Source organism: Plectropomus leopardus, chromosome 18, assembly GCF_026936395.1.
Source record: "Plectropomus leopardus strain MGB_pleo_1.0 chromosome 18, ASM2693639v1, whole genome shotgun sequence".
Classification (NCBI taxonomy): domain Eukaryota; kingdom Metazoa; phylum Chordata; class Actinopteri; order Perciformes; family Serranidae; genus Plectropomus; species Plectropomus leopardus.
The window spans coordinates 11121648-11144670 of NC_142193.1; the positions used below are offsets into that span (position 1 = coordinate 11121648).

The window sequence follows — 23023 nt, forward strand, 5'->3', positions numbered from 1 at the left end:
ACGCAGTACAGCAGTCGTCACCGGGCTACAGAGCAGTTAAAGCAGAGTCTACAGTATGTGATGACATCATTCTCACCTGCCCTCAAACTTGTGTTTCAGAAAATCGAAGAGCGCTTTCTGCATCATGTCTGTCACCTAAAGACGAAACATCAGGCGTAAGACAAGAACTGTTGGAGTTAAAATTAGTTTTGAAATACGCACATGAATATTCCTTCTCACCTCATATCCCTTGAGCGATGGCCCGACTAGGATGATGGGTCTCATGGAGGGAACCACGTCATAGGGGGGGACATGCTCCATCTGAGCCAGGAGAAGACCAACAGTGGGGTGAGGGAGGTTATCATGTCACGTCTGCACGCACACTCAAAGCACACAGCTCACAAAGATGTACAGCCGCACATAAATCAACATTAACTCAACACAAAAGCCCTTTCTCCCTCTATGCAAGCCGTCACATTGATGGATGGCGAGGTTCGGACGCCAGAGTCCATTCGGTTTATTGACTGCCAATGAATGTTCAGAGGCAGCGATCAACTTCTCGCTGAAAGCACTCACTTCTATGTCTCCGTCTGCAGTCTCCCATAATTAAAGTGTCCATAATTAAACCAGACGCTGTGGTGTCAGGAGAGCTCTCGTGACTGAGCTGCTGCTCTAACACTGGCATCATGCTTCACACGTCTCTCTTTTTGTTATGCATCAGCACTTGTCGAGTTATTTCTGCCAGCAATTGCTGAATTGTTATTTTTATGGTAGGAATTCGCTTTCTTTGAGCTTAAACTTTTTTTTGTTGTTCTAATAAATTCCTCAATCCCGAATGATTATATTTAGGTCGGAAAACTAATATAAATACAGTTTATATATTTTTCTTTCTTTGGTGAGTGTTTGCCCAGAATGTCTATAAGTATCAGACACCTACATTTAATGCTTTCTAAGTTTTTGGAGAAATCATATTTTTTCTAAATCAAGTGTTGCAGATAAATATAAAAGTAACTAGTATATATGAAGTCCTGCGTGGAGGTAGGTTTTATGCAGGAGTATGGTTAATAGGGTTAGGTTGATCTGCATTTTGCCTTTTTATTAATTGACAATTGAGTTTTTTGGAATCTATAATCTTAAATAAAATGAATAAAAAAATGTCATGTTCGGTTCAGTGATTGGATTTTAAAGATTTGTCACATCATACATGTGCATTTTCATGCAGAAGTACCTGACTGATTTTGACAAAAATAAATATGGAAAAATGAAATAAGCTAAATGGTTTGTGACAACACAAATGTAAGACTATTTAATGACCTTTAAGGCCTAATATTTATAAAGTTTAATTTAAGACATTTTAAGAGTTTTTAAGGACACCACCTTGCCCTCCAATATTAAACATCTAAAATCAGATTTTGATTTTTGGTTGTTAACAATACTTATTTTCTTAATCCTATTATGAGTTATTTTCAATAATCAAAATAAACATACATTAGAATACAAAGCGCCCTATGCACACTGTAGTCTGTGGCTTTCATGATGCCATTTACACACAAAAAAAGAGAAACCTAAAACCGTCACAGTGACTTATATACAACACCCACACACAAACACGATCCATATTGCAGCGCATGAACTTGAGGCTTATTTGTACATTATGAATCACAAAAGGAATGATTCATCTATAAGGACTCCATAAGCATTTTTCTTATTTAGAAACAGTCGCTTTTTCAATGAGAATGGGGTGAAAGCAGTCACATGTCCTATATACTTTCCGAACCCTGAAATTGGATGTGTTTTTTCCTTTCAGATCTGTATTCAGAGCACGCCCCCTCCTGCGTGTGCAGCTCTTCAGGCAGGCGATAGTGTTGGAGAGCCTCGCTCCACTACATTACATTACATAAAGCAGACCAACGGAAGCTCATTTCACCTCATTTGTATTCACCGCAGCTAAAAATACATATTTTAAAAGTTTCCTAATGGCTCTTGTCTCTAAAGGGGCAGAGCTGGAGCACTGAACATAACAATAGTGCTCGTGGGTTTTGAATAACATGAGCGCAGTGCAAAATCCAGAACGGTGAGTAACATAATATACATACATAATATAGATCTGGATGATAATACGGTTTATTGTCTTTTAGTTCAACAATATCCTTCCAAAATACTGATGTTTTGATATTGTTGCTAACAGTTGCCATGTTTACAACAAATAGCAGTTGTATTTCCCAAAAATAAGCTCAGACACTTGAAACATTTTTTTTGCATTATAGAATTTCCCTCCAGGTAGCCATAAATATTGATTAAATGATATTAAGCGTCTCTCTCTTTCTCACTGTTAACGTTCCCATCAGTAATTCTGCTGTTCTCTGATTATATCCAAGAAAAGTTGTTGTTTTCACGTTTAACCTTTTTCGATTATCTTTTTAATGGAAATTTTTAAATTTTATGCACTAAATGTCAATCTTTCCCTGTGTTTTGGAAAGTGGTATTGAATACTGATGTTTTTCAAGGTATTGTTTTAAAGTTATGAATCTCTGAATTGTGACATTAATACTGTTGACACATCAGTATTTAAATAATGCTGTGAACATTTCAAACATTACATTACATTACAATCATATTGTTGTAAAATAATAGTCCACATTTGTCCTGCTTACATTAACCCTTTAAAAATGGACATCCTGCGGACGGAGATCACTGTTTTTATGATCCTGTGTAAATAGATCTAAAATTAGAACCATCGCAACCAGAGCATTCAAGCATCAGTCCTGCGTGTCAGCAGGTTGTATACTCTTGATGATGTCATTGCGCTATGTTACGCAGGGTAAAAAAAAACATTTGATAATGCACAGCGGCGTCAGAGGAATAAATGATGAATGCCTGCTCATAAAAATGAGCATATCTCAGAAACTAATTAAACTTCGGAATTCATCTCATGATTTTTATTTTGGAACAATATGTTTTGTGCTTTTATCTTGAAAAATCTGTTATATGTCATATCTATCTTTTAATGGCAAAACGTTCATACTTTTATCAATTATTGTGATTTATTGACTGACATAAGCTTTAAGATCAAGTTGTACAGATTTTAGGTGTAAGAAGCATTGAAAGATACTTCAAGAAATGACATCACAATGAGCAAAAATACCAATGCTGACACTAGCAGAGTTTGAGTTCAACACGGAGCTACTGTAAGGGTTAAATGAAATATCCTAAATACATTTAAAATACTTTGTAAATGTTTGTCTCATTCCATGTTAATACTGAAAACATTTGTCTTAGTAATGAGATGAACACAAAGTTGTCATTATGAAAACATAAGGGACATATTTTAAATAACTTTTCATTTCAATAATGACATAAAGCTGTGATAACGACTGGAATCTAAACGTTATACATTCCTCTCACTCCTTCACTTCAAATTTGTGCTGAAAAGCATAAAAACAGCTGATTGTGGGCTTCTGACACTCAAATCAGCCGTCATAAATGGAAATGAAAGCACGTCAGGACGTATTACTGTTACACTGCGACTAACAGGGTCTGGGATGGATCTGCACCTGCATCTGCACACTGGCAGCTGTGATACAAGCTCTGGGGAAATGACAGAGGCGTCACCGTGATTTATAAACGATCCTGTGAAAATTTTTTTTTTAATATGTCCGTGGCTAGAGAATATTCTGCGGACTGATTTCTTACCACCACAAGAAGGAAAAATCGAGACAAACAAGAGGATGAGAGTTAAGGAGTTGAAGTGTTAGAGGTTAGTCGTGAGAACGAACCACACTCACCGACTTCTGTTTCTGTTTAGCTGGGCCGCCTACAGTATCATTCCGCACAAAAGCAGGAAGAGACAAAAAAAAAGCACAAAACACAAGAGAACACTTAGTTATTGACAGGTTAGGATTAGTGGGGAGAGGAGCTGTTTATTGATTAAAACAGATGCTGACTGCCTCCGCTGTGGCTTCATTTTAAAATAGATTCAGACTGATATGCAGCAGCAGCCATTTCAGAGTGTTTCAGTTAGTTCAACGCCTCTCCCAGCTGACAAGCACAGAAACAAACATCCAAACATATCGCAGCGTAACCGTTGTGACCGGAGCCTGAGGGGCCAAACAGTGTTAGAGCCAGGAGCTACAGGAGTGGCAGGGACAGTTATGAGCAGTTAGTGAGACGAGGAGGAGAGATTAGACCTGGGGACAAATGCAGGAGGAAGGCTGGCGAGGTAAGCGAGGTGTCCTGGGGCCCCTAATGTTACCTTCTTAAAGAAGGGCAGTCGGTGTGCGTTGGCCTGAGGGGATGTTACGCTGCCTGACATGGCCTTGGGGGAACGAGGGTCACCCTGGGACTCAGGGGGCTCCTCGGCATCCAGGTCGAGGGTGTCAACGTCAAAGGACACAGTGGACACGTCCACGTGGGCTGATGTAGGGGTGAAGGGTAGGTGGGTGGTGCAGAGAGAGGGACAAGACGAAAAGAGACAAGGAAGATAGAGGGAAGATAAGGCAAAGTAAAAGAGGACAAGAGAAAATAATAAAAGGAAAAGGAAAAGGGGGAAATAGAAGTAAGAATGTGAGATGCATCCAGAAAGAGGCATGGAGATGGAATATACTGAGATCAGAGAAGGTGACATAGTATGATTTAAACTGGAAATAACATTGACAAGAGTGTACAAAAGAAACTAGCAGATTATCATGAAGCAAGGCACAGATGTGGAGTATAGTAACATGAGCAGAGAGTGGATTCAGTGTGACGAGAAGGCAACAAAACTTGAAGTGTAGATGTGTAGAAGAAGGTCTGCAGAGGAAATTGGAGGAAAGAAGCAGAAAGGGAAGAAGGGCTCGAGTTGGGAGGGAAGCTGGGGGTTGGAATTAAGTGTGTTGGGATTATTGCTGGTGACACAGGTGTGGCTGGTGAGGGGGTGAGGGGAGGGGACACGGCTGGCGGCAAGGCAAGGTGTGTTGTTTTAAAGGACTTTTTTTCTTTTTCGTGAACAGAGTTGAGAGATGAGAAGATTGATATCAGCGTCATACCTGTCCATCACCTCTTTCTTTTACTGATTTCAGATGCCTTTTACAAGTATTATACCTTTGAGCCCTGAGCAAGTTGGATCGATTTATTTTGGAAACATGGGGAAAAGGCAGTGAGTAACTTGAAAAGGAATGACCCGTCATTCTTTATTTTTGAAAAAGTTATGGAAAATGTCTAAAACTAAACTAAACTGAGCATTTTTTTTCCAGGTCCTTGTTGCTTTTCTTTTTACTTTTACATTTTTGTGTCTTTGCTTGTTTGATTTTGTTGGAGGGTGGCTTTATTTCAGTTTTTCAAAGGAATAAAGCCAATTTGCCCAGGTTTCAAAGTGTTAACTATGAAGCTACAGCCATAAATTGGCCTATACAGTGACAGCCCCACGTCATTCAGATCCTTGTATCATTATATCACCAGACAAGAGTCGGTCAAAGTGTGTGTGTTACTCTGAAGCATCAACATAGTTGATGTCTCATCCTGCAGACAAGCAGGAGCCTCTCAACATAAAACATGATAAGTGCGATGAGCACTGAAAGTTCTCAGGCCAACTACAACAATGCACAAATTAATCATCCTTATGTCACACATTTGTTTTATCACTTGAATTTCCTTCACATTGGTTAGCTCCGCACAAAGGCTGGAAAACAGTGGAAAACAACTGACTGTCAGTTGTTTTCTGACTGTAAGAAAATCTGCCCACCAGCACCTCTAAAGCTCACTAATTAACACATTGTATTTCACCTGTTTCATCGTACAAGTATAAACACACACACACACACACACACACACTGGTTAAACTCGTTAATTATTGAGCTGTAGGGGTGCTGGTAGATGAATTTTGTTACCTTTGGACAAAGCCATGTGTTTCAGTCTTTGTGCTAAGCTACTGAAGCTAAAAGACAGACACGAATTGTATCAATCTTCTCATTTAACCCTCTCGCCAGGAGGTGAGTGAGCGGATTTCCCAAAATGTCAAAGTCAGATCAGCCACTGAGGATGCATTGGATGTCTTCGACAGTTTCTGTTACACAGGTTTTGAGTTCAGCTCAGTGGTTCTATCTGATTATCAAAAAGCCTTGAAGTCAGTCAGAGTATTTTCCCCATGTTTGCACTTCCATCTCTGCCGCTGTCTCTCTGGATATCGAGCAGCAGTTCTGTGTCGTCCCGGTGATGCACACACACAAGCCAGACATACTCATCGAGTTTAATGAGTGCGGTCCATTCTCAGCTCTATTTCAGGCCCGTCCTGTGTGCTAATGACAGACCTCCTAAGACCTCTCTCACTTCACACAGCAATCCACTGAGACGTGCCGTGATTCATCATCATGCCTGACTAACAAGCCAATTAAAATCTTCATCTAAATATCAGGCGCCTGTCTCATCTCGCTCGCTCGCTCTCTGTCAGGATCACACACACTCCCACGCTAACACGCATAATGACCCTGTTTCGCCAGTTGGTAGGGAGACCCGCTTGACCTCACCTGTGCCTGGTGGGGTGGGCCTGCGGGTTCCCGTGGCAACGTCCAGACTGGAGCTTCCTCCAGATTTACTGTAATGGGAAAAACAGGCATAAATGATTGTGTGGTGAAAGACAATTACAGAATACATAGTGCTCATCATCTTTTTTTTTTTTTTTACAGATTTGCAACCCCACCCCATCTTCCCCCAAAAAGTTCCTGTTATTGTTTAAAGTAATTACTTTAATTTAGTACTTTAATTTTACTATCTTATGCCAAGCAAACACTCGTTAGGTTTCCTCTTGCAAGAGGACACAAATATCATAGTTGAGAGTAAACAAGGTGCTGTAGTGACCGTATGCTAATAAAAAGTAAGAGAGAAATTTGGAAATAGTGTCAATTACCTTCTAATTATGTGCAGAATTTAATCTAAGAAATTAAGAAAATAATTTGAAAAAATAATAAGAAATAAAAAAAGATGATTTTAAATGATTGCATATTAAAATACAATCATCCTGATTACTGTTGAAGTGTTCCTACAGCTAAAGGCAAGTTCAATTTAGGACTTTTTCATTTTTTTAACTTGCCATTTGGAATAAAATTTAAGACCAAATTGGAAGTAAATCAAAACTGAAGGAAAAAAGCATGAACCATCACCAGTTAGGTTATCGTATGTTGGTTGGTCAATTTTCTTGACAATTTTTTTGTTTCTCACTCTGTGTGATTTTTTTTTTTTTTAAATTTTGCATGACATACACTGAGTCCTGTACGTATCGGCTAGTACAGATATCAGCCATGTGCAAAATCTCAGTTAAATAGCCATTTTTAGGTGAATATGCACTTCCCCATGTCATCCAGGGTTCAGTGTCAGCTGGCTAGCAGCAGTCCCGCTCTGCACATCCTAGCCACAAAATGTGAGTGTTGTCGGTTCTGTTATCCTGACTTAGCTGTAATGCAAATGGCAATTATTCATTCATATTTTTTATGATGTTACCATCAATTTTGAGATTTTACAATGCAATGTCAGAGAAAAAAGGATTTAAAAAATCCTACATCCCATGTCTTTGCATTTTTAACTTTTATAAAGACTGATTTAAGACATTTTAATACCCATTAAGGCCTTATTTTTATAATAATGATTTCAATGCCTTTCAAAACTTTTTAAGGATCTGCGGGAACCCTGTGCAGTATTGATTTTTAAATACAGTTTTGAGTAGCTGGAATAAACTGTTACATTCCTGGATAGAAAAAGAATAAATAAAGCAAAGACTAGAGAGACCTATATATACATACTGTTGTTGCACTGTAGAGAAATACAGTGACTCACTTGTGAGTGCTTTTGTCTATTTAAGGAAGTTTTTACATTGCTTGGTTGAGTGATTCATGTTTGACCTGTTTTACAAAGCGGGGTTGTCGTTTATGATGCTGATACTGTGGAAGCTAAGGAATTTTCGTGATTACCTGGAGCTGAGCCGGTTTTGTCTCATCCTCTGCTCCTGCAGCAGACGGGTGTTCTCCAGTTTGACTGGGCTGGGGATGAAGCCCACCTCACAGCCCTCCTTCACCAGACGTCCGATCCACCAGTCGTTATTATATTTCTGCACACAGACAGGCATCAGTAACCAATAATAAATCAGCATTTACATTAGTGTGTTGATTAAAGAAATAGCCTCATTAAACAACATACATGAATGCAAAGAAAATCGCTTTTTATATCCAGACAATAGTTCCTAATACTATGTAAGGGCACAGGCCCAGGGGTCCAAAGTGACAGGTGACATTCACCTACTAAATCACTCAGACTCAGAATGACTACAAAGAGACACAGAATGACCGCAAAGACATGCAAAAGAAGTGCAAAGAGACACAAAATAACTTAAAAAAAAAGAAAAGAGAAAGAAAAAACGCAGGACAACCAAAAAACACACAAAATTATCTCAAAGCGACGAAAATGACTACAAACAGATGAAAAACTATGACAAGGAGACACAAAATTATCACAGAGACACAAAATGACAGTAAGATGCGAAACTACAAAAAGACAAAACCACCACAATATCTGTTTGCCTTGCTTCTATGCAAGAGAAGTGGTGGGGCCTTTTGGATATCTGTACTCAGGGGCCGTCTTTTTCATAATCCGGCCATGTCTAAGTGACCGACATATATAAAAATAAATGTATACAGTATATATAAACAGAAAGTTACAGCACTACTTTTATTAATTTACTTTTTTTCCCCTTACTCCACCAAAGTTGGATCACTCAGTTCTCCTTGCACTGCAGCTCTTGTTGGTGCTAACTCCCACTCGTGGCCTGAGTAGGCCAGGCAGAAGGAGAGAGTGCAGTGAGTTGCAATAAAACATGATCCCACTATCAGTGCCAATTATTTGAATCTCCAAATAACTAATGTTTCTAGTTTTCCTACACTATCTACAAGCCTCAGTCAATTTGCTATCTTATTCTATTTTGGCTTGAATAGTATTGTTAAATGTGTAATTTAAATTACAAAAAGTACTCTGTAGATCTCTGTGTAAAGATATAATTGCAATTGAAATTGTGCCTGTATTTTTAATTGTGTATGGACAAAAGCTCGATGTCTGGGAGACTCGTACCTCTTTAATGTGCAAGAAGTCTTTGGCTTCAAAGGATATGGCCATGCCCTGCACAGGAACGTCATCACTGGGGCCAGGGTTGTAACCCACATTTGTCCTCACGGCAAACGCCACGGGTTTGGTCTTGGAGCAGTGGTAGAATAAATAGATATTAGTATACAGACGGCATTTCAATTAAACCACCTTACACCGAGTTCAGCGTCCCCTTGACACTGATGCAGAGGTTCACCCATGTCAAAACAAAATTATGCAAGGATGACTATGAAACTAAAGCTGTGCATCACAAATGGGGATAAAACAGCTGATCTCTGACCTTTGCTTTCTCGAGCGTGGCGAGGGCCTGTCTGTCTGCCTCCTTCCTCAGAGCCTCAGGGTCCTCCTCCAGGGACACATCTGAGTCCGACGGCCGGCTGGTGTAGGAGTCTGCAGAGCCCTGAAATGCATGATGAGTTTATATGAAGGTGAGAAAACGACAATATGCTCATTAATCAACCTTTGGGGGGAGCACAAACGGGAGCGATGAAACAGGATCATTGTGCAGGATGAAGCGATGTCTGCATATATGTCTGAATGCTGTTTGTTCATTTTATGCATTTTTCTGATGTTTTCTTTTTCCATTTCTCTTGTTTCAAATTCTCATCGAGAAGCTACTTAAGCACAAAAGGGGCCTTGGCCTTCGTATTGCATTATAGCTGACTGTGTAATTTAAGGTGGAGAGGACGCAGAACAACAGACCAGCACTTCCTGACTGCAGTGAGGCTGAGGTGTTACGCCTTTTTGCACAGGTACAACAGATTCAGCGTGTGGGTGTGTCAAGTGGAGACAGAAAAGAGGTAGAGAGGAAAAAATGGCCTGAGGACTGTTTATAATATTAGGGGAGGATATAAATTTCTCATGAAGTGGCTACAGTTTCCAACACATCCACCACTCATGCACAGTAACTTGACCCTCTCTTGCTGACCCTCATCCAGACACCCATACCACAATAAAAACCCGAGCCTCCTGTAAGCCTGCGGCGCCGGCCCACTGTACTGTTCAGCAGAGCAGTGCAGAGAGGGAGGCAGCCTGAACTTATGAAGTGTTTGAGTGTTCAACTTATATAACAATCCCACTTATTCTCTTCTTACTATTTTTTTTTTTTTTTTTGCAGCTGACAGGCTGCCTGGCGCTTTGTAGGAGGTGCTGACAAGAATGCGGACAGCTGAATGTGCCAGGCAGAAGAAGTGAGTCACTAGGTGTGGGCTTTTTAAAATAGAGGTGAGAATGCGCAAAGATGACATGCAACATATGTAATGATGAAGAAAAATTCCTGGCACATGTGTAGTCAGACAACACAAAGAGCGCACTCAGAGAGTACAACAAATATCTCTAGACTGGGGCTGCATATTGTTTGACATACCTGAGCTCAGGTGCTGACACCAAGACCATACATTTCTTAATACCTAAGTTTGGAAATAAATTAATTTAAACACAATTTAATTCTTTCTATTTCATGTCACAAAATACACCAAACTGCTCAGTTTATCTGCAGTAAATATTAAAGAAGTTGGATAAGACATTCAGAACTTTAATAGTCACACACTCTCTCTGTATGTTGTAATCCAAACTTCTCTGTTCTTTATTGTAGTAGATGGTCCAGCAGCGTGTGCACGTTAGTCCCTGTTACACCACCTCGCCGTTCTGTATAAAAGTACAATCATGGAATGGGGTGACAGAGTTGTCTCGTCTTTGACCCGGCAAGGGAGGTAATAACAGAGCTGAGACAGTATTTATGTAAAAGGGACAGGTGGCAGAATGGAATTAGAGCCGCGACTGGTGTGACGTTTTGACAGCGTTTTATGTATGTGACCTGTCATGGAGGATTTAAAAAGCAGCTAGTAGCATTTAGGGGCTAACTCAAAGAAAAAGAAGAATGGCCAGAAATGTCTCCACATTGGGAAAACAATGAGAAACGGGAGTGAAGGGGCGATGAAGAGATCAGTCGCCATATTAACATAGTCAATAAATGTTTGTTATTGCCGTGTATTCCGTTGTTATTGTTTAGAAAGTACTGTCGACATGTATGTTATATGTTGCAGTACAGGCAGTTGCTGTGGTGTTACATGTCATGCCTGGCATGTCTGTTTTATTTCTGGGATGCTGGCATGCTATCAAAAAACACACACTGGAGCAGCATGATGCTGCTGTTGTTTGATTCTGGGTAAAAAAAGCAAAGGCATCGTAGAGAAGGGACTTATTTGTGGCCCTATAGTGCAATCTCTGTGTAAAAAGAGCTTGTGTGTGTGTGTGTGTGTGTGTGTGTGTGTGTGTGTGTGTGTGTGTGTGTTTATCCTACTGGATAGCTAATGCTGCGTCTCTGCTCAGCTCTCATACAGCGTTTACTGCTGATAACAGCGTCACAGCCCACAACTTGTTGCAGAGGCGTAATGCTCACCCTCTTATTCCTCCTCCAGGTTATAATTGTTAGCTTTGTCAGCACTGTTAGCACTGTTAGCACTGCTTGTGCATTTAGCACTGTTAGCTGAGTCACTTCAGCAACCTCCATGTTGAGAGCCGTGTGCAGACAACCTCTAAACCATGCTCTGAATCTTGCACAGCTCCTTTAAATACAATCTAAAGTTAGAAAAACATTTATGATTAAGATAAAAAAATATCTGATGAAAGGATAAGAAAACATACCAAGCATTTGATACAATAATAAATCATCAAAGAACTCTTCTAAGAACTGAGATATGACACCCAGCTCTACTCTTCACTCTTGGCTGCCAACTTACTGTCGTTTAAATTGTTTTGTGCTCTAATGTTTCTTATTTTAAAGATGAAAAGAAATGTGAGACGTCCTGAAGGCCTTGTGGTTAAGATGCATACCATACAACGGCAACATCCCGGGTTCGCTTTGGGCCGGGGACCTTTGTTGCAGGTCATACGCAACTCTCACCTCCAACTTTTCTGTCTATCTTTCGACAGCCAGTAGAAGTGAAAAGAAATGATGAAATGATGTTCTTTAAAAAAGAAATCATTGGGAGAGTCCTTGGTGGCATTCCCCTGGTGAAACATTTCAAACTTAGTGAACCTGAAGGTCTAAATATACCCAGAGAGAAAAAATTGTCATATATGGAAGAGTGAAGCATCCGTGCGGTGTGTCAGCGGGTCTGCACGTGCGTTTATGTGTGATTAATGTTCCTCTACACAAATGATTACCCTGCATGCACCGCCGTATGATTTCAAATGAAACAACAGACATAAATGTTGATTCTAGCTCTGCCACCTGTCGTACCAAGGCGCTCTGTGACTTGGCAATGGCACACTAAATGTAGACACTCCCTGTTGCCAAGGTGATGGCTGGCTACTCTTCGCGTCCTCGGGCATTCACAAACCCATCCGCACTTCCTATTTCTGTTACTCAAACACAAACGCTTGTCCACATCCCACTCAGGTAGGAGGAATGATCCTGTGAGTGGCATGCAGCATCTAATGAGGACAATAAGAGCCGCCCCCACTTACCAGCTGTGAGTCATCTTCTAAACCATACAAGTGCATCCCAGCATGGAGCACCGACTAAGTGGAGGTTAACAAACCTTGATGGGGAACCCACGGGAATGTTTTTAGAGAGAAAAAAAAGCCCAAATGACGTCTGTAACAACCTGGGACCCACCGGCTCACTACAACAGGTCGGTGATGCAGCAAAATGTAGAGCGAGAAAGAGTGGGAGGGATTACTCTTTGTGTATATGTGTGTGTAAGTGTGCGGATAAATGCTTGTGTTTGTGAGTCACTCATCCTGCTGATGCACGTCATACAACCAGAGAAAAAGAAAGACAATCAGGGAAAGAAGAAGAAGAGGTATTGACGGATTTATGAGGACTGACACAAAAGTCAATATTTGATATAAAAACAGGTGAACAAGAGGGGAGAAAAATAGGAGCTGATCAATAACCTCTCTGCACCCTTTAACTCCTGACACACTGTCAAAATGTGTTGATAGACTCCTTTTCCCCCGCTTCCCTTTCTTCTTTTTCTTCTTCTCCTTCTTCTTCTTCTCTCATGTCATTGGGTTGGGTCTCTAATTTAGCTGCTTGCTTCACTTCACATACAGCTCCCGTTCAAAATAGCTACAAGCCACCTGATGGCGGAGCTGCTTTCCTATTGGCAGTGCCAGACTAGAGACCCCAGCAGTATCATAGTAACCATCTCTGCAGTGTATTACAGAGAGCTGCATCAGGAAGGAGATAGAAAGAAGATATAGGGATCAATAGTAAATAATAAATACCCTGAAGGGAAATCAGCAGCGGGGAAATTGCATAAAAGCTTTTCAACAGGTGATCGATGAAGCATTTTCTCACGCTGTGTGAGGCCACAGCATGGTCAACCGCCTGGAGGATAACACAGCAATAACTACATCAAACAAAACATTATGGCCTTCAGGGCAGTTTTTTAAAGGGAAATATCAATGTTTTTACTAACAAGACAACAAAACTGAAAGTTTTCTACGTCTAGTTGGTAGAATCCATTTTTTTTTCACAGACCACAAAAGGTTAAAAAAGGGAGAAACACAAGAAAGGTGGAAGATGTGAGGCTCTGTAATTATCTCGAAATTTATCTGACTGTGTTTCTTCTCCATTTTCTGCACAGTGGCTGCCACTGTGATGAATTTACACCTCCTTAGCATTGATATTGAGTAAATGGAGGGGAAAAAAGAGAGCGACCGAGTGGAGGGGGGTAATGGAATAAGGAGAGAGGGAGTGAGGGAGGGTGGGCCCGCAAAAGACGAGTGCTTTGAATAATTAGGGTTGAAAAGAGTCACCCTGCAGCAGGGAAATGAGTTAACATTGTTTCTTTTGATGCAACGGTACATTTGTAAATGGTTTTGAGAAAAGAGGGACATTGGGGGAAAAAAAGGAGTTGGATGGAGTGAAGAGGAAATGCTTTTGGGATATACATACAGATAAAATGATTATGAAAATACAGAACCAGTATAGGAATTGAACTGGTTTTCCCCTCTTTAAGTTTTTATAAAAACACAGGAACTAATCCCTGCTGTTTCCTCTTTCTTCTTATGTCAGATAAGAGGTCAATGATTTTAATCTGCTGCCGCCATAAACAAAAGGAACATTGCAGCAGCTGTTGTCACAATGTATGACTAAGGAGTGATTACCATCAAAGAGCTAACACATACTGCGAACCCCTGCCCTGATAATTAAACAGATAGACATATATTCATACTTATCAGCTCAGATCACAAGGAGAAAAAACAGAGGAAAAGCGAGAAATAATAAATATAATTTTCCTATTTGCTTTATCTCTGAGTCTCCTCAAGCCCCTGTCGACAAACATTTCAGAGAAGAAGAACACAACATCTCAGACAGCTGAGAGACAACCAGAATGCATTATCAGTCGAGCTTCAGTGTGCATTCACATCACATCCAGAGTGAGATTAGCTCAGTGAAGACAAGTACAGGAAACGATAACTAGAATCAAAAAAAGGGGAACTATGTCTCACAAAACAGGCAGATGAACAAACTGAGGAATCATAAAGGACAGATTTCCTGTCAGACACTCTGACTGGCTGTAAATGGCCATATTCCCCTTTTCTTGTCAAATCAGCGTCATGGCAACCAGTTGGACAGTGTGGAGATGACTGAAAACATGAGTCATGGGGCTGAACGCACCAGAAATCCCCATTTCCACTAACAAGCAAAAGAGGGACTCTGATAACAAGTTGCTCCTCAGGGATTAAAAAAGAAAAATCAAATAAATTTAAAATATAATTCAGTATTGAAATAAGGCTAGGAGACATGGTTTCACTCAATATCATACTACTTATAAGAGTATTATTTCAGGTTTTGATTTAAGTCATAATTGGGGCTTGGCATCGCTTGAGTTTTTTTTTAAACTACTGCCAAGATACCACCTAAGCTTATTAACACTCATTCCCCAATAATTCTCAATATTATATTTGAGATATATAAATGATTTCCTACATAGCCAATTCTACCATTTAGTGAAATGTTCACACTGTCTCAGTGCTTCAGTTATTTAAAAGCTGTGGTAACACCAGCAGCTGTACAAGAACACTGCCAAAATAAAAAATGAAAGTAAAAAAAGTTATCTTATTAAAGAAAAGAAAAAGGAATCTGGCCAAGGTTCAAGCATCAGCTTCTGATTAATTAAAATGATCCAAGACTCGATTTTATGTACTTGTTTAGCTCAAAAAGTATAAGCCTTAGTCATGATATCCCTCATTTATGGAAATCATATATGAAGTAAGACTGAAATTGTTAGTCAATCAACTAAAAGTGAAAGTGCAAATTTTTGTTCATATTTTTATGGTTCGAGCCTCTTAAATGTGACTATATGCTGGATTTCTTAGTCTTCTGTTATAGACACTACAACTTTTTTTGGTTTTGAACTAGACAAAAACAAGAAACTTGAGGATGTCACTTTGGGCTCTGCGAAAGTGTAAGGAACCCTTTTATGACATTTTATTGACTAAATGATTTTACTTTATTCATCCTTTGTTTAGCCAGGAGGGTAGATTGTGGTATAACACAGATTACTGGAGAACAGAACTGTCAGATAAGTTGCAGCCCTGATATGAAGTGAAGATAGTGAGGAACAATGCAGAAAACTGTGTTCAGCAGATCTTCTTCATAGCAGATAATTTGATATTTTGATTATGTCATCGGAGGGAAAGCGCAGGTGTATTTAGTAACATTAATGATAGCTGCATTCCACTTAGATGAGGTCCGGGTATTGTGCATGCTGGCTCACTGGGACACTTAATGGAACTAAGCCTTTGTTAACGATATCAATTTCACCTGTTCTTCTATTACAAGTTAAAATGTCTGCTTTTAAAAAAATCCCTTTGTTTTGTATGACATTAGACACTTCATAGAAACTTCAGTGACCACATTTGCTTAAATTGGAGAAGAGTCTTTTTAAAAATATAATCATATCATCACTTCTGCCAAACTGATTACTTGATTAATCAACAATGTAAATGATTGTTCAGGGCAATTTATAAAACAAACGTGCAGAAGATTTACTGGCTCCAGCTCCTCAAATATAAAGATTTCATGTGGCTTTCTTTATATATGTCTTTGGATTTTTGACTGTTAGGTTAGACAGACCAAGCAATATAAAGACGTCACCTTGGACTCTTTCCCAGTGACAGAGTGACAGAATTATCAAACGCTTCTTAGATAAGGAGTTAATCACAAAACGAATCAATAATTAAAACAATTGCTTTTCGGAGGACTTATCATCATGATCCCACTCCCACACAAAATAAATAAATATTTAATGAGCCCTAAATGAAGAAACTGCAAAGATTATGGAAATCCAACAACAGAGAAGATGTAAAACTTGTAAAGCAGAAAAGACAAGTGCACTAACAAGCTAAATGAAGATCCAGCCCGGGCCTGTTTGGGACAGGGGGGCAGCGGTGAAAGAAGCCCCCTGAAATGGCCACGGTGCTGGGACAGCAAGCGGTGGGACGGTCTAAGTCTAATTAAAAACACAGCGCCTTTCCAGCAGCTGTGGCCCGGCCCAAAATGGAATCACGCTCAGAGGAGCAAAGAAAGCCGCAGACCAGGCGGTACAGCACTATCAGGACACGGACGGCAAGTTATATTCTCCTGTCATATCTCAGAGTGAAACAGTAATGCTGAACTTCCAAAACTCAATCCAGATCCACATGCTCACAGAGAAAACACACACATACACTGATTCAAGCTCAGTCCGACACAGTAAAAAGCTTATCCAGATCCTTCTTACCACGACGGGCCTTTGAATCCTCTCAGTCCTCTCCATACCTCGTTTGCCACGCTCGCCACACCACGGCAAACCAAGGGGGCAACGCCGGAGTCCACAGACAGAGTTATGTGTATGTGTGTGTGTGTGTATGTGTGTGAGAGAGGGTAACTAGTGTGAGTATCCGTCTGTAAGCTTGACAAGTGCAGAAGTGTACATGTGTGTGATTGTGAGTGTATGTGTGTGTGTATGTGTGTGTGGTGTGTATGATAGGAGAAAGAGCCAGAAAAGAGTGCCGTATGTGTGAAACTAGGAGAGCACTCTCTTAACCTCCAACCCCTTCACACACACACACACACACACACGCCCACCCCCCACCTCCACCACCCAGAGGAACGTGAACCTTGTGTAGAGGAAGGGAGCTGGAGCTGACTGAGGGTCGGGTTGCAGGACTTGTGCTACATTTGCAAACTGGGGAAATATATTTAGCCCTGGCCAGGCAGAAACAGGGACATGAACGCAGCGAGACCCAGAAGGAGGCTTGGTATGCAGCCGTCAGCCATTCAATGCCCTGACTGACGTGGGAGAGGGCTGGGGCAGTGCCCAGGGAAACCCCCCTCCCCTTTCTCTCTCTCTCTTTGCTTTATTCCTCTCAGCCTCGGACCTGGTCTCGCTCTTCCCTGCCTCTCTCTCTGTCTACCAGAAAAAGGGGAATCAGTGGAGGGATTCAGGTTGGATGGTGGCACTGATCTCCAGATTCGATATAATTTAGATTTACAAAGTCCATCCATCTTAATGATTCAGTTACAACAGATCCCAATGTTGTATATTGGTTTGCGTATATATAGGTTTAGATATTATAGATAAACCTTTGAACCCTGAGCAAATTGATGATATTGCTTTCAAAAACAGAAAAAGAAATATTCTACAAACTGCAAGGAATTTGCAGATTTAGAAAATTATTTTAAAAAGGTGAGGGAAAGAGTCTCGGGAAAAACATTTATAATTATTCTGATTACATATTACAGTGATGTTACATAAGCATTTTTAAAGCAATTTTGCTATGTTGTTTCTCTGCTGTTATTGCTTTTTTATGTGCTAATTTTTGTGTCATTTTTTCCGTCATTGCTTATTGCCTTCTTCGCATGTTTTTGAATAGTTAAACCAATTTGCTCAGGCTTCACAGATTAAACATGGCCAAAATTTCAAATAATGAAGTAAAGGTACATAAAAATAATCACTGTGAGCAAAAACCTCTATTCCTATTTTTTCTACATTGGCTACCAGATGACATCCCAGTTGTTACAGCAGTATGAAGAAAATAAAGTGTTTTTTAAACACTGAAGCACGTAAACATGATCTAGAAGAAACCCCAGTTAATAGTATGATCCTGAAAATGAGCATAATTGCTGCTGTTTAAATTTCTTTGAGTCAGTTTTATTTGTGTATCCAAATGACAGAGCCTCAAGGGGCTTTATAATCTGTAAAGTTTTGGCCAACCGTGTCATGGTCTGCCCTGATCTCTTCTTAAGGTCATGTTTTTCCCTGTTTAATCCAATCCTTTAGTCATGCTTAGTATGAACTGTTTTATTTTGTTACTCACATCTCCTCTCATTTCAGATCACTTCACTCCCTGCCAATGTGTTTTTGCCAATCTTGATTGTCTTCCTCGCCCTGATAAATTTCAGCTGTCCCTCAGTAGTTCTGCACTCCACTCACCTGTTTTCACTTCCCGTAATCAGTGTCTAGCTAGTTGTACCTGCTTTCACTCCCCTTGTTTTGTGCGTGTGAACAATTTAAATGACCCCCCCCCCCTTTCTCTCAAAAAAACATTATGAAAAAATGCAAGAAACCTCAGAAAGGGCAAAAAAAGGGATCCATCTCCCAGGACGGAGTGAGCACCTTTGTAGTTCCCTTGATGGTAAAATTGTGTAAAGTGCACAGTATAGGCTAACTGTAAACACATTTTCCAATTGTACTTCTGTGGACCAAGGACAAATTTTCTTGGCAAATGTAAAACTACTAAAACATGACACGTCAATATTCTGTCAGGCCTACATGTGCAAAACTGTTGGACAAATATAATAAAATACCTGCAGCACTTACAAGGACATCACTGTGCATATACAAAATAATAAATGGTTTCCCATACAGCTATAGACTGCCAGTGCCAGATGCTCCAACTACATGTCCACTTAAATCATCACTTTGAGCAAAGACAGGGCAGAAACTGAAGGTCTGCTTACTGAGTCATCTGCACTGTTTGTGTTGTGATATCTGCAAAAAGCTGGGTCGCTATAGCGTTAGCTAACCAACAGGGACAGACTGTAACAGTAACTATTCACGTCACAGTTTACGAGACTGTAGCGACTAAACGTGGCTAATACAGCCAGCTATCATCCACATTACTTTTCAACTTAAAATAACCTTTTAGTAGATGCTGTGAAAACTCCAACTACCATTTTCACAAAGTAGACACCGTTCAGACCTAATTGAACCACTATCAACAACCAACACCTGTCAGCACACAACAACTATTATACTTTTTGTCAGGAAAGGAGTAAATGAGAGATCAATATTTCAGGGGGATTTTCAGAATTAATAAAGATAAAAAGTGCAATTAATCAGGTTTTTTTTTTTTTTTAAATCCAGCCCTATGAGGAATTAATAGTTGCACTCCAACTAGACGTCACAAAATGATCCACTACTGATGTTTAATTACGTCATCCATTTATTTCTTGCACACTGACTGCAAAACCCCCCATATTGTATGTAAATAAGCATACTGTATGGAACTGGGACAACTAAAAACATACAGGCTGATAGGTGTGGTTAGACGGGTGGTAGTGGTGATGGGGGCCCAGTGAGTCCACTAGAGGGCGACCTCTAACACAATGACAGGAGCTTCTCCATGGCTACACACCTGACCGCTTCCTCCTCTCTCTTGTATTAGTAGCTGATGACAACACTGTCAGCTGAGGAAGGTGAATAAATGGAAAGCTGTGAGCAAAGCCACCAGTTGGCTGCTCAGCAGCCAGACACAGTAGCGACTGGGGCTCTGCTGGGATTCATATGTCAGGACTGACAGGAGGACTGCTCGTCTCGCTCCAGCATCTAAACCCTCCAGACCTTTCACATCAGGCAGCCAAGATACAATCCTCTCTATGGAGCAATGGTAAAAATCAGTCAGTGTTTGATCGCTAGCATCTCTGGTCACAGCAATAGAGCACTAGAGTTTTAAAGAGTATTAGAACAAGCACTTGAGTTGCTCTATTTCTAAAATACTTCTTTCCCCACGTTTTTTTCATTAATTCAAACGTTTATGCTTAACGTAAGCCTGGAACCTTTTCACACCTTGTATATTACAGCATTTAATATCTAATGTAAATCTATTTAACTTGACTGAGTATGGCATTTTAAAGGGACAGTTGAGCCCAAAATATAAAATTCATATTTTTCCTCGTAGCTGTAGTGCTATTTATCAGTCTGTATTGTTTTGGTGTGAATTGTCAAGTGTTGGAAATATTGGCTGTAGAGATGTCTGTCATCTTTCGAGTATAATGGAACTAGATGGCACTCGGCTTGTGGAGCTGAAAGCACCAAAATAATATTTATTTTTTTTAAAAACTCAATGTCTCTTTGGAGAAATCATGAGCAGTTACTCAAGATAATCCACAGAGCTTGTGAGCAGTTTCATGTAGAACTATTTTCTTTCTGCTGATCTACACCCACCAGATGTATGAACATGCCGAAGGAAGTGTGCATCTACTCGTGAATGAGAGGCTTGTGCTTGTGATGGAGCTGGATGTAAACATTAATCAGGCATCCTCCTCAACTGAGCTGTAAACTAGCTGGCTCGGTGAGGTGTGCACACTTCCATCAACATGGTGATACATCTTGTTCCATTTTAATGGAGAGAAGGCAGACATTTCTATGACAGATAAGTCAAACACTCACCATTTATTTATTTACTTATTTATTTTGGGGGTGTACTGTCCCTTTAAGCCTTACAGTAGGGAGGTGACAAAAAATTGGTGTAGAGAAAAGATGGGGAACAACAGGCAAAAAAAAAAAATCTCCTGCTGGATTTGAACCAGAGCTCATTTCACAAATGACTGCCACTTGGAAATAGCAGTTACATTTACAAGGAATCACAAGTGGCATTTGCTTTGATTAGTGTTGAAATTAAGACAAGAGCAAATTATCTTCTGTTGCAGAAAAAGAAAAAGGGCACCAGGGATATTGCAGATTATGGTTGGCACCTTAACCTCTAGGCCACCAGGGCATCCCACCATGAAAACAATTGCATAAAAGGGTATAAATTATTTAACAGGTTTGAATTGAGCTGTTTGCTGTGTCCCAATTTAGAAGCTCAATCCCCCAGATTTTAGAGGGGATAAAATTACAAAATGGGACCATCTTGGCCAGCTCACTTCAAAGACTTCTAAAACTGACAGATAAACTAAGCACACTTATCCCCTAATCCACTGCCCACTGGTCAGTTCTTTACCTCTTTGAAAACAAATTGGCTGGACTTTCTTGCAAAAGCATGGAAAGTTACAAGAAAAGTTACAAGAAAAATAAGCAAAAAAACCTATGACATAAAACATAATTTTAAACATAAGATTATTTTAATTATGGATATGGGTTTTTGGAGATTTTTCCCTTTTTTGGATAATTTAGTAATTCTTTCCTTGTCACCTTTTACTATTTTCTTGCAATTTGTGGGACATTTCTTGACAAGTTAGTCAATGCTTTTCCCCCATGGTTTTTGAAAGAAATCAAACCCATTTGCTCAGGTTTCAAAGGGTTAAACAGCTTGTGAAAGGCCTCTGAATGCAGTACAAGAAACTGTTGTCGATCCAGATTTGAAAGGGTTAGTGAAGCGTTAAGGTGATCCTTGAAATATGTGACAATGTCGTATTTACAAGAATATGGTGGTTATCAGTTGCCGACAAATGTATTAAAATAGGTGTGTCTCTGATGCAGAGTCTAATTAATGGCTCCCAAGCATAAACTGCTCATGTTATTAGCATGGGTAGAAAGTTGATTACAGAGTGTGACAGGGAAATAGAAATTACATTAATGCTGCATGATTAATATACATATTCTCTACTTATCCATTATGTGTTGCTGAGGCGTTAAAGAGAAATGTTGCATCTTGTGATGTAAACGTGGGCGTCAAAGAGGGTAGAAAGTATTTACACTTTCTTCACAATTTGAAATAACTACTTTTAGTCTTTATGAGTCGAGACCACAGTTTCTGCCTTGTCTTAAGAACCCTCAGTTGTGGCTCTTGTCCTTTATGAGGATCAAGCCACTGAACTGGGACACAGCTGTTACCCGTTCATCATGACAGCCCCTCTGATTTGATTTTATGCTATAATTCTGCAGGGTTGCGTGATCATGTGTGAGCTTTCTAGTTGTTAATGAAAAAAAAGACAACTGATTCAATTTCTAAGAGGGCACGTATGAGATTTGAACTAAAAATCATTTTCCTCCCAGAGTACCACCAGAATACATGTTACCTATTGCACACAGCAGCAGCGGCAGACAGTCTCTGACGGGAGTGTGTTTTTGTTGAACTCAACACACAAACCAGCATTGCACAAACACGTAGGCTGCACCCACATACGCACGCACACAAACACAAACCCATCTAAACATCCTCTCCTTCGTCTCTCCATCCCACTGTGCCTGCACACAGAGGGAGATTCAGTGGCCCGGTTGCTATGGAAACCAGGCCGAGTGTACCAGCCAGCTCTACCGTTGGCTGATTGTGGCTCTCGTGTATTTGTGTGTGTGTGTGTGTGTGGTGAGTGAGTGAGTGTGCTCCTGCGTAGGTGTGTGTGAGACTGTAAAGCCTATACAGGGCTCTGCTTTGAGTTGTTCAAGCAGAGGCTAAAATAGGCTATATGTGCAAAAACCTATAGGACGCCTGTGTGCTTCTTTTTCTCTGATTAAAGCAGTTTTTTAAAAGCTTCAGAAATTAGTCCTGATTCATTAGTTACTAAATACATTTTTGGTTGGTTTGCAGCATTTCAGCTGTTCAAAATCCCTGCTCCTTCCACTAGCAGTCTTGATGAGTGAAATGCTGTGCAATAGCATGAGACAGGGGCGGACATTTGTCTGAGGGAGCGTTAAATCATCCTTACAGCGGGTAATGAGTTCCTTATACAGTGTGAGAGATTATGAATTGTGCCTAA

General features: G+C 40.2%; 1 protein-coding gene across 3 annotated transcripts in view; it reads right to left on the reverse strand.

Moving 5' to 3' along the window:
* The window catches only part of cacnb1 (calcium voltage-gated channel auxiliary subunit beta 1), a 40732-nt gene that overhangs the window by 8389 nt on the left and 9320 nt on the right, over window positions 1-23023 (reverse strand). The window contains exons 1-8 of one of the 3 annotated variants that reach the window (XM_088091075.1): window positions 16842-17169; window positions 9380-9499; window positions 9067-9189; window positions 7917-8053; window positions 6480-6547; window positions 4232-4392; window positions 220-300; window positions 77-135 (exon numbers count right to left, since the gene is read on the reverse strand). In XM_088091075.1, the coding sequence (XP_087947201.1) occupies window positions 77-135; window positions 220-300; window positions 4232-4392; window positions 6480-6547; window positions 7917-8053; window positions 9067-9189; window positions 9380-9499; window positions 16842-16877 (785 nt within the window). In that variant the 5' untranslated portion in view covers window positions 16878-17169. Of the gene's footprint in view, window positions 1-76; window positions 136-219; window positions 301-3764; window positions 3794-4231; window positions 4393-6479; window positions 6548-7916; window positions 8054-9066; window positions 9190-9379; window positions 9500-16841; window positions 17170-23023 lie in introns of those variants that run through there. The other 2 variants (XM_042504312.2, XM_042504314.2) reach the window with 2 other exon arrangements.